The 12,391-nt window shown below is 44.0% G+C and overlaps 1 protein-coding gene across 1 annotated transcript in view; it reads right to left on the reverse strand.

Annotated features, from left to right (window-relative positions):
* The window catches only part of COL4A6 (collagen type IV alpha 6 chain), a 96,720-nt gene that overhangs the window by 1,823 nt on the left and 82,506 nt on the right, over positions 1-12,391 (reverse strand). The window contains exons 27-41 of the mRNA XM_086470687.1: positions 10,508-10,678; positions 9,707-9,850; positions 9,324-9,449; positions 8,826-9,007; positions 8,496-8,559; positions 7,885-7,959; positions 7,371-7,478; positions 6,498-6,605; positions 6,009-6,080; positions 4,599-4,724; positions 4,127-4,243; positions 3,132-3,293; positions 2,039-2,137; positions 1,640-1,786; positions 547-663 (exon numbers count right to left, since the gene is read on the reverse strand). Of these exons, the coding sequence (XP_086326813.1) occupies positions 547-663; positions 1,640-1,786; positions 2,039-2,137; positions 3,132-3,293; positions 4,127-4,243; positions 4,599-4,724; positions 6,009-6,080; positions 6,498-6,605; positions 7,371-7,478; positions 7,885-7,959; positions 8,496-8,559; positions 8,826-9,007; positions 9,324-9,449; positions 9,707-9,850; positions 10,508-10,678 (1,818 nt within the window). The remainder of the gene's footprint in view (positions 1-546; positions 664-1,639; positions 1,787-2,038; positions 2,138-3,131; positions 3,294-4,126; positions 4,244-4,598; positions 4,725-6,008; positions 6,081-6,497; positions 6,606-7,370; positions 7,479-7,884; positions 7,960-8,495; positions 8,560-8,825; positions 9,008-9,323; positions 9,450-9,706; positions 9,851-10,507; positions 10,679-12,391) is intronic.

Consider the following 12,391-nt stretch of genomic DNA (forward strand, 5'->3'; position numbering starts at 1 on the left):
TCTTTCTTTGCCCAACAACTCTGGTGGCAACGTGTTAGCACACATCTCACAGCACAGTAATTCTGAGGATCTCAAAGCACCAGTCAAAACCTAATACATTCATTTTTGCTATACTGCTCTTCGTGATGATATTCCTTTGACACAGAAAGGCCGAAGGTTGTACAACAAATCTGTGGCAGAATCCAAATCTTCTGTCTCTCACCGTGCCTCTCCTCTACTCTCCAACCCTCACAGCTGTGTTCACTGTGAATACCATGTCACTCTCTTAGATCTTCAAGACGACTCCCTCATCCACAAAACATTAAACCAAATGATGTTCAGAATTGTACCTAGGGAAACATCAGCAGTGACAGACAACAATAACATGTGGCATAATCTTCCTCACTGAAGATTAAATTTACTTCACTGCAGATACAAGATCGTGTACATCCCCTGGTCTTCCTAAGGTAAAACTGGGTGTTGGGGAAGGTCTCTGCAGAACCTGAGGCAAACAGAATTCTACTGATTGCTTCTGTCTGATCGGTGCTCCCCAAACCATAAAATTACCTTCAAATCCCTGTGGTCCTGGGGTACCCGAAGGTCCTGGATCCCCAACTATGCCAGGGGATCCAGGTAAACCATCACGTCCTTTCAAACCAGATCTTCCTGGCAGACCTTTCGTACCTGAAATTAAATATAATTATTACTATCGTTATTTCCTCATACTCCAATCACATTCCAGAAGAGAAATACATTGTCAGCAGCCATGCTGAGAGCTCACTCTTCAGCAGCCATGGTTACAACTAACTCCACAGAGGGATTCCACACGATCTGATTGCCTGTTAAAGGATCAAGAGGTGCAGGTGAACGTTAGACAAGGCTGAAAACGCAGCACTGAGATCTGGGATAAGCCTCTGATTTTAGTTGGACCTAAGACTCAGGTTTCAATATGACGCCTGCGGAAGTCTGAGAACTCTTCTCATCTCTGTCTCACAAGATACCTGTCAATGTGAAACCAAGAATCCTCTGGTATAATGGTCCAGCTGTTATCAGCTGAAGAAAGTTGAGCTACCTTGCTGAAATTTTGCTTAAGACTTGAAGTCGCTTCTTTTGCTTGATTTCACCCTTTTTTCAAACCAGAAAATAAGTGATGTTCCCGCTCTAGGATTTTTCAGGAATAAAAGTGAATATTAACGTTTAAAAATCGCCTAAGTGTGGTGCTGAGAAAGGAACTGTGGGGACTTGCGGGGCCTAGGAGAGCCAACTGGTGCAGGACCCACCAAAGCTGTTTGCCAAACAGAATGAACCACAGTGGTGCAGGCTGAAGTTCCCAGCCCTTCTCCAGTTAGAGTATTTCATTGACAATTCAAATAATTCTCAATGGTGAATCGTTTTCATGACCACTCCACCTGCTAGTACCAAAGCTGGTATCATATCAGCTACATCACAGGCTGCTGCACCTAATTCTGGAAACCTAAATAAAAAATACTACAAAAGCACACGAGCAGAATTTATCAAATATATTCTAATAATAATAAAACATGGTATTTGTATGCATTTTGCTGGAATTATTTCCTTTATTAGAAAAACCTGTAAAACTTCCTAATGCATTTGTTCTTCCTGAAGGCCAGCATTTCAGTGATCTGAGTGTACTTTTTACCTGGTTTTCCAGCTGGGCCCTGGAATCCATGATCTCCATCAAAGCCAGGGACACCATCAATTCCTGGCAGACCAGGTAAGCCTGCAGGGGCTGTGACTTCTTCTGGCTGTGGGGTTATACCTGGAGCCCCTTGTCGGCCAGGGAGACCTGGGCATGGCGCAAACAACAGTGTAAGTGCCCCACAAAACATTCACAGTTCTGATGATAACGCTGACACAAAGAAGAAGTATGCTAAATTAAGGCTGCCTTAGTACATCAGCACTGGGTATCTTTCTAATTTATTTCAGTCTCTAAGAAATTAAGAGTCCCCCAAATAAGCCCATTAAGGGAGCTTTGAATTCTTGCCCAGCCCAAGCCATGTGCAATAAAGTACAGCTTTTCAAATCCACCAGCACTCACCTCGACGGCCCATTTCACCTTTCAGCCCAGGGTAACCAGGATCCCCCGGAGGCCCGTCTTTACCTGGCATCCCCATAAGGCCAGGCTCACCTCTTATACCTGCAAAGATACACAGCTAAAGACCTCAGGGGCTAAGGACAGGGTCCTGATTCTGACCCACAGCTGGGGCACTGAGAAACACACTGATGGCAGCAATGGCAACAGCATTTCAGCTCTGAGATGGAGGAGACCATGGAGAACGCCCTTAAGGAACTCTGTGTCCATTCCGATGTCCAGAATGGCTGCAGAGCCTCAAGATGAGAATTTCCACTGCTACATAATTACACTTTATTGAAAGTATTCTTCCCCTTCCTTGGGTAACCCAGAAAGTGTTTGGGGAGTTCACTCCTTTTCTATTTGGAATCCACTTCTACACACAGCACAGAGGGATGGGGATCTGCCAGCCTACAAAGATAGCACACAGTTCTTCACCTGGCAATGGTTCTACATCTTCCATGGCTTTTGAGCTGTGTGGTTTCTTTGAAACCTTGCTACTAGAGTTCTTGTTCGCAGCTGCCCTCTAGTCTCCTCTGACAGAGACCAAAGAGAGAGCAACCTGCTCCCTGCCTTAGCCCAGAACAAGATTTCATCTCCTACAATCCTCTTAGCCTCTTGTGGAGACTTAAACCCACCACACTATGCCTCTGAGCATACATGATAGGTGGGATGAAACAGCACCTCCAGTCTGCCTAGACAGCGTATGCAAGTGGGTAACGAGTCAACCAGCACAGCACCATTGCCTGTGGACATCATCTCCTCAGAAAAAAAAAGGGGGGAGAGGGAGAGGGCAAGGGTAAGGGCGAGGGAGAGGGAGAGGGGAGAAAAAAAAAAATCATCACACACTGAAGAGCACCTGGCACTGGCCTCACTTTGCTGCTTTTGGAGTCAGTAGGTAAACCCTGTACAGGCTAAAAGGGAAGAACTTAGACAACGAACTCAGCTGTGCTTACACCTGAATGAGGACTCGTTCTAAAGCAGTCACACGAACCACAGGATAGCCGTTCATACTGTCAAGGTGACAAACCACACCCAGGTCCTTTCAAGGCAAGAATACCTTTGAATCCAGATGCTCCAGGGAGTCCAATTGGACCAGTGGGTCCCACGTCACCCTTAATGCCTCGCAAGCCAAGAACACCAGGGAAACCTGGATTGCCTGTGTCACCTTGGTCAGAAGCTGGGCCAGGGGGCCCTCGTAGACCTGGAGGACCTGGAAGACCTAGAGAAAACAGGGGTAATTAGCACAGTCTGCTGCTGGGGCAAAGTAAATGCTGGGGCTGTTCCCCCCAGCATGTCTTTCTAGAGGGCATTGTTTGGACATCTGTATTTCAAGGGGTGTCCTCCTCCCAAAGGAAAAGAACCAGACCCACCCACTTGTAGTCACATAAACATTTAAATCCTTTTAACTACAGTAATTTAGCTCAGAATTCTGAGCCTGAGCATAGCCCTTGCCCCACCTGGTAGCTAGCCTGGTGACTCAGACATCCCCTAGGAGAATGAGAGTAGTGGCTTCAAATCCTTGGCCAGGGAAAGGCCTAAGAGTCTCAGCCTCTCTGACAAGACTGTGAGGTACTGAATGGGTACCAATGCCATCATGACAAATCTTTCAAACTGTACTTGCTGTCGACCCCACAGCAAGTGCCTTTAAGCAGCAACGAAGCTTTGCTGCCTCCCAGCTCACACGGGGTACTTCTGAACTTTATACAGTGCCTATGATTACAGCTGTGGAAACCACAGTCCAAAATGGAGCTGGTGCCCAAATTTATGCTGGACTTAAGTACCTACCTTAGTGCCTGAGTCTGTCTTCAGTACCACAGTAAGTGAAATGAATATGGACTACAGAGCTTTAATAACAAGCTAAATCAAACCAGGATTCAATAGCAGGAACTGAAAACAGATCTCCTCATTCTCAATCCCTGATCCAAACCCCAGGTTACTAAAGTGATACTACTTATCCAAGTCATTTCCCCTCAGAACTCTTCAAAGGAAGCACATAAAGAAACAGAAATCCCCTTGGCTAGTCCACTCTCCTTAAAAGGCCTCTCTTCATACCTGAGCTCCCATCAGCTCCTGGATGGCCAGCATCCCCAGGTCTCCCACGTATATCAGAAGGAAGAGAAGCTCCGGGTGTTCCTGGCAAGCCAGGCAGTCCCACAGGACCAGGGGGACCTAGAGCAAGAAATACAAAAAGAGAGAGTGTACTTAAAGCTCTTCAGTGACCTTCACGGACATGGACAGAAGTAGTGGCTGAGTAGACTTATACTGAGAAGAACAAAGAGACACTTCACTACATGAGGGGAAAAAAATACATATTCTGCTGTCCACAAGAGGTATAGATACTGTAAGAACTGTGTAACCAACAGTTTCTCAAAAATATAGCCACATCACAGATTTAATGTTTACCTGTCAAACTACTAATCGACTTTGTGGCTTCAGGAGTCCTCTTTGGTAATTTTGCTGACCATTAACCCATTAACCTGAGCTGCAATACATCCCGCTGGGCTTCCAGAACATCAGTGCTTACCCATGTCTCCTGATGAGCCTTTTGGTCCAGGGAATCCTAGAGCTCCTCTGCCCAAGCCTGGAGAACCTTCTTCACCCTTTGGACCTGGGAGACCTGCAGGACCCTTCAGTCCAGCTTCACTCAGACCTAATTGAACACGGTTAACAAACATAAGAGAGCCTATTCAAATTGCCTAATAGCAGTTAAATTATTACACAAACTGAATTGTAATAAAAAATTAGCCATTTACTACTCTCTCTGCTGTTTTCAGTGGAACAACAGAAAGAGATTTGGTGCCTCAGGGTCTACTCTGGTTGTGCAGAGCGAATTTAAACAACCTGCAAGATGCTGAGAGAGAAGTGTGTGACTGTTCTGGTCTTCCCACAAACTCTTGCACAAGCATGTGAACATCACACTCCTGTGATAGGATTTGCCTGCCAGGCTGCATTCTGTGTCTCTCAAGAGGATGCAACATAGACTCAAGTTGTTGGGTCTTTAAAATCTAGTGAGATTCATGCTCCAACATCGAGAGATCAGTTTCCACAGACTACAGCAGAAGACACACAGAAGCACCAGTGGTGCAGAGCAGAGGCTCCCAGGAAGAGCTGCAGGGAGATGTTCAGCATGTCACTCTGGTAAGAGTAAATACTGAGCAGCTCTCTCAAACAGGAAAAATTGTGGAGGATCTACATGCTGTAAATCATTACCTTCCAACAGAGAATGTTTTAAACAAAGAGAACACAGGTATTATTTGAGCTGTACACATAAAGACTTTCAATTTTTATATGTAAAATGTCTGCCACAAATTTTAAGTGCTGCTTTACAAGATGACTGTAACTAAGCAAGTCTCTTTGGAAAGGTCTTTCTCCACCTCTTTACATTTAGTAAAACACTGTTTGCAAAACAGAACAACATTCTATTTCATACGGTTAAAAAAATGAAAAAAAAAGTCCAGCAGAAGCTTCCCAAAAGCAGAATCCAGAAACTAATCAAATCAGCTTCTGATTTTACTGATGCCTTTCTTGAACTCCATGTAATGCAGGGATATGGAAAGCAGTAAGGAAATATGCCACCACTAAGCCCAACTCAAAGCAAGCACTTGATGCTGCCCTGCTAAAATCAAACATCCATTAGAAATGGAAAAGTTTTATGATTTCATTCCATTGACTTTCCAGCAGTGACACAGTCCTTCAGGAATTCAAGGACAACCATCACCAGAAAAGCCTCTTCACTCCACAGGCTGCATCCTATTCTTACCGGCATTAAAGAAGAATTTGTCCATGCACATTCAGTACCCTGAGGTTTTTCTTCAGGTTGTAATTAAATCCAGAACTAGGTGAAATAGGGGAATTTCATGGGAATGCTGCTGTCATGACGGACCAGTGTATGCATTTCCCCAGCTATGAAGCTTCTACTACACATTTCCTTTACCTGGTGTTCCAGGAGACCCTTTTGTGCCTGGCAAGCCGTTCAGACCATTTAAACCCGGAAAGCCATGAAACCCTGGAGAGACATTGGGAATACACGAGTGAACAAATAAGCAAGTAATCTAGTTAGGTGGAAACGCATAAGATGTTTCATGGAGACTACAACATGTACGAGAAACCTGACACACAGGGGAACACAGTATGTAAAGTCTTCCTTCACACAGGTCCCCTTCATGGAAACTCTTCACACTGCTCTGGCCAGTTTTACCCTCAGTGGTAAATCACCCCAAGCAAGTGAAAGCCTCTCCCTTTCCAACCAGTGCTCTGCTCATTTTTAGCAGCTGGTGCCTGCATTAACATTGCCAAGAAATGAGCTGATTTCCCACGCACAGCTGGCCCACACGTAAGAGTTGCCTGCCTGCTGTGATAGACTTGGCCAAAACACTGGTTTTCTGACCCAATTTCTCTCCCCATGTGCAGGCTCCAGATATACCTTTAGGTCCTGCTGTTCCATGAGCTCCAGGAAATCCAACAGGTCCTGGCTGCCCTGGAGGTCCTGGTGGCCCAGGGACTCCTCTCAGCCCAGCATTTCCAGGGATTCCTAAAAACAAGCACAAAAATGTTCCTGTACTACACATCCAGGATGGAAGAGCTCACAGCTCCATCTTACAGCTTCTGTTCCTGCACTTAACTCATAAGATGGGTGAATAAACTACTATTTAGATAAAGCAAAATCAGATCCAAATCTCTCCTCACTAACACTACTAGCATAGCACTTATCAAGCTGTTAATTTGATAGGTTTTTTTTTAATCATAGCAATGACAGTCTTCATCATCCCCCAAGTGACACTCTGGAACAGTTCACATACTGAATAACTAATTAAACTGGTTTTCAGATAAAATACTCCAATAATGACTTTCACTGTTCTCCCATCTTTAATCTTGATAACAATTTGAGAATCTACCTGCCAGTTACACCATTACCCAAAGACACTTGTAGCCATCCTTCTGGGTAGGTTTGGCTCTAGAGAGGGAACGGACAGAAATATTGCAATGGAAGATTTTAGACCAGCCTTGCCCATGAGCAACTGCAAAGAAGCTGCTACTGCTTGTATCTAACTGAGGTCTTCCCTATTTGTTAAAGCAATTCCTTTAGGTTTCCATTGTGCAGGATTCACCACATGGTTGACCCACAGGACTGGTCACGACAGGACAAGGTGACACCTTACGTCAATGTCAAAGAAAATTCCCATCTTCTTGTTTAAGTCTCAGCTGAGGCAGGTCAACCAGGGCTAAGGAAACAACAAGGTGACGTTGTTCCACAGTTACACCATGAAACACAGAACTTCGATGCCCAGTCCAGTACCTGCTGGTCCTTCTTGGCCAAGATCTCCTGGGCCACCTTTGAGTCCATTCACCCCAGTGTTTCCTGGGTAGCCCGGTTCACCCTTGAGTCCTTCTCTTCCTCTCTCTCCTGAAAGGACAAAACCAGACAGCATGCTAGAGCACAAGTCAAACTGGAGGAAGGCGTGAAGAGAATGAGAAACGTCTTATGTTGAGGTTGCAGCACTTGTGTCTGCTTAGCCATAGCCCAGGTCCTGGACTGGGCTCCCTGGATGCCAATTACCAGCACAAGTTCACAAGTTCTTCCTCAAAAAGTGAAGTGGGACTCAGTGTTAGAATTGGGCTGTTCTCAGACATGTTCATTATCATCCAGATTTGTGTCCCAGCTGGACTCCAGACTCCTCAAATCTCACTTCCAGGAGAGGGCTAAAGTATTTAAATTTATAGATTACAAAAACACCCAAATTAGGCGATGCTATCCTGTTGAATCTCTAGAATTTTGCATTCTTGAAGCGAGCAATCAAGGGCTACTTTACCTGGGAACCCTGGGTCCCCTCGCTCTCCTTTTGCTCCAGCAATGCCAGGAATGCCAACAGACTCTCCCTGGTCACCTGGAAAAGAAAGACAAGGTGGGGAGGCCATTCCCTAACTGACTGTGGTGAGCAGTTTTCAAGGCTGCTCAATAGCCTTGATTATGAAAATAAACTTTGCCTACCCTACTTCAAACCCATATGGAGCAAACAAAGACAACAGGAAGTGATGCATCTGAGTTTGAAAATGCTTATAAACAGCAAAAGATGCAAATTCACTCATGCAAATGCACGATAAGCAAACATTTATGGGTAACTCTACGACATCCTGCCCTTTACACTTTTGACACAAGGAGATGAGAGAGAAGGGTGCCTCTTATGTTGTCCAACTTGCTTCATACAGTGCTGTGGCCAAACTTGCAAAGGATTATAAAGTATTTAGGCATTTGGCTTGGGACTGGTCTCATCTGAATGAAGCCCCTTGCAGGGGGACATGTACTTCAGAGCCAGTCACTGGAGAGCAACGGACACTTCTAGAACACTACTCATTCATTTTAGTCATGAGTATTAGGACTGTGTGTACTGAAAGACCATGTACACAATGAGAGATTTCTTACCCTTTGGACCAGGGAGGCCAACAGGTCCTGGGAATCCAAGTGTTCCCATGATGCCATCTGAACCCTGAAAAAAAACCCCAAAATTAGCCTTTGCTTTTTATTCTTGCTGTTTCAAGTTTGGGTCATGTGGGATAACAGACCACAAAGATGTAGGAAGAAATACTATCCAAAGTGTCATTCCAACAGTATGAGCCAATCAGAAACAATCTGGAAGTTTTGTAAGGAAAAATCCTGCCAGCTTCTGCTGCTTTGCTACAGAAATACCAGTTAGAACACAGGATTTTTCTAAGAGCACTTGGAGAAGATGAAGATACTTAGGAAGGTATTTACCCTCTCTCCTGGCATTCCTGGAAATCCTATGATACCATGTGTACCCTTCTGTCCTGGAAGGCCAGGCTGTCCAGGCAGACCAGGGAAGCCTGGGTCACCATGAAGACCTCTCTCTTTGCTTGCTGACCCAACCGCACCAGAAAGACCAGGCTGTCCACGGCTTCCTGGGATTCCTTTATCACCTGGGTTATACAATAGAGCATAATTTCATTTCATAATATAGACATTCAGCTCATTTGGGCCAATTGACCTGTTATCCAAAGCTCCCCTTAAAGAGGAGGAAGGGACGGCATTAGCTCTGCAGAACAGAGCTTCAAAGGAAAATTGTTTTCTCAACGTTCAGAACTGCCATGTGCAAATCTTGCTAGAATGTGAATGGCAGAACAGAAAACAGTAATACTGCAGCCACTGTCGAAAGGACAGACCATACTCCACTACAGAATAAGCACAGTTACTGTACCACTGATACTGGCAACTAACTACAATGTTGTGAAATACCTCTAGGTCCAGGGAATCCTCCAAGTCCAGCTAATCCAGGATCTCCTTTGTCTCCTTTGAATTGCAGTGCCTGTTCTGGAGGCCCAAGAACAGGAAGACCAGGTGGACCTACATCACCTCTGTCACCTGAAGAAATAAGAAGTCAGGAAATCTTCATGCAAAATAATCTGACAGAGCAAGGGTATGACACTAGAAGCTGGCAGACAAAACCAGAACTTCCACGTCTCCTGATACAAGTTCATCAGTAAGTGCTCAGCATTTTTGGCAACGATGCTGAAGTATTTCACAAGGATTAATATTTAGAAGAAAACATTAAATACACAGGCATCTCAGAAGCGTCCCTCTGCTGCACAGCCAGCAAAAGCCTTTCAGCCGTTTCTCACCTTTTTGGCCTTGGAGTCCCACAACTCCAGGGCCCCCTTTTCCTCCAGCTGTGCCAGGAGTTCCTTTAAATCCATTCACCCCAGGGACACCAGGAAGGCCTGGCATGCCAGGGAAACCAAGCAGGCCGGAAGACCCTTTCTCGCCTGTATGGAAAAGTTGAGAAATAGAAAGGGAAAATTAGTCTCCTCTGGTAGACTGCTACCCACCTAGCTGGCAGGTAGAGGCAGCATGGGTCTGGCCAAATCTGGGTAGTAAAACTTATGGCACAAGCACAGCACGGCCACTTCTCTCATGGGAGTACTTTCAACCAGTACTTTTCGGTTCACATTTCAGAGCCCGGTCCTGCTTCCACTGGAGAGCAATACCCAATCAGTTTCCAAGAGAGCAATAGCAGATACATAGCTCTTTGTCTAAAATAACACAGAATTCTCCAAGTAACCAACTATTGTACTGGTGTTTAATGACCACACAGACTGTAAATTTTTACTTCCCATTTGGTTTGTGCTTCATTCTCTCCCTTCTATAAATTTCATTTACTGTTCGTCATTTCTTCCATTTTCTTGTCTTTCTATCTTGATTTACACAATCCTTTGTCCATAAGGACCCTTTAAGATGGATCTCCTTATGACTGTGATTTGATAAATTAAATCCATCATTTGTACTTCATAACTCAGCCGCAAAACAAATGCATTCCAACAGTAACTGGGAACTCATTTTCTTCTGACAAGTTGGGCTTAAAATCAGTATTAACAAGGTTATCTTTTTGTGGGGACAGTAATCGCAGACTGTAGAACCCGTACCTTTTGGCCCAGAGAAACCCGGATGTCCATCTTGACCAAAAGGCCCAGGTGGCCCTAAGAATCCTCTTTCCCCAGGAGATCCTGGAACACCATCAAGACCTGGGAAGCCTTTCATACCAGCAGGGCCTTGTGGACCTACGTCCCCAGTCAAGCCTTTGACTCCAGGAAGTCCTGAATCAATACAAGAAAGAACTCGATAGATTATGTCACACAAGCACTAGGACAATTTGTGGACAGCTTCCCAAACTCTTTAAACACAGTATTGTTTTTAATGACAAATGGACCTTATGGCACATGCAGCCTACTAGAAGGCATAAAGCTTAGAATTGCAAAAGCATTAGTCATCTAATAATAAAATACCTATGAAGAGGGTTACTGCCTACATCACTACACAACTGGCAAGAGTGAAACCCCTTATGATGTATCTGTTTTTGCCTCCTTTACCAAACACTAAACTGTAGCACATCAGTCTTACCTTTATGATCAAGGCAGCCAAACCAGAATGGGGAGCATCATTAATGTCAGCTTCTGCTACCTATCCCCTCCTCTGGGTGAACCAGAGATCAGTTGGGAAGGCTGGTTTTTACAAGTTTCTTTTCCACCTTGGTAGTTCAAGTGTTACTTCTCAAGAGAAAATTGCTCACTTAGGGAGCAAATTCTCTGATTGTGCTGTCACAAAACTAACATCATATGCACTGTTTTGCCTCTAAATGTTTCAGAATGTTTCTAGCTGAAGCTTTGTAATGGTTTACGATTGTAAATAAAGGCACAAACCATTGAAAACAGAATGCTCAGATCCAAAGAAAGGAAGAGACAGAAAAACCAGGTGGCTTCTGAAAAATGGTATTTGCAGCAGTGGCACCCAATATACGAGCTTTGTTATACTCAGGGCTTAAAGATTTTAAGCCACAACCCAGTATTTTTTAAAGCAGAAGACGAAATGGCTGCTTTATTGAAGACAACAAAGAAAACAGACACACTTAAAATCTGTACATATAAAGGATTTCCTTATAGGCTTCAGGCTTTGTTACTGTCTGAGCATTCTCACTACAATGGTTCTTTGCCTTCTGGTTTGATTAGCAATAATAAGGGGTATCACCTATAGTCAATGCAATTCTTGTAGCATTAAAAGCTAGGTTGTTAGTCCATGAGCTTTTATGCTACACTGCATTTTCTCACCTTGACAGCCTATGTGAAGAACCCATAACCAAACAGTGTGACATCAGAAATGGAGAGTTGGTGATAAATGGAATAGAAACATGGTGAAGGAAAAAACAGACAAAATATGTAAACAGAAAGAACAAGGGTACAAAAGAAATTCATGATTCAGAGAGGCTACAGCTGCAAAAAAACTTAATCATTTGGAGCTTATCTTCCCAGCAAGGGGAGGTTTTCAAAAACAGTTGAAGGAAAGTCATACATGGCATACAGTCCAAAAATTTAAAACAACGGAGACCCAAAAGCAATGTTAACATCAAAATAAAAAAAGATTTTAAAACTCCATGATTTTCAACTCGAATGATGTTACTGCTTTCATTCATTTGTTGTCACTGTGCTTCAGCACTGTCATTCTGCATGTCAGAACAGATAAGTTATATCACAGACCATTATCTACTAATTCCCAGGTCCCTCTTTGCTTGGTTCTCAAGTCTTTCATATACTGTTATCATGAAACGCTTTAGTCAGTGCAGCTGGAGAGATACTGCCGTAAAGTGAAGGGAAATAAATTTCTCTTCTGCCCCAGTGAAGAGAAAGACAGGGAAGACAAGTGCTTGTTTCTGAGAAAGCCAACAATTTTTCAATCTATCAAAGTCACATTTCAAACTACCTCACACATCAGAAATTAATTGTCATGAAAATGGGATATGAAGATTAGTCAATGAT

This window comes from Leptosomus discolor, chromosome 9 (genome assembly GCF_034619465.1).
Source record: "Leptosomus discolor isolate bLepDis1 chromosome 9, bLepDis1.hap2, whole genome shotgun sequence".
In the NCBI taxonomy this organism is placed as follows: Eukaryota; Metazoa; Chordata; class Aves; order Leptosomiformes; family Leptosomidae; genus Leptosomus; species Leptosomus discolor.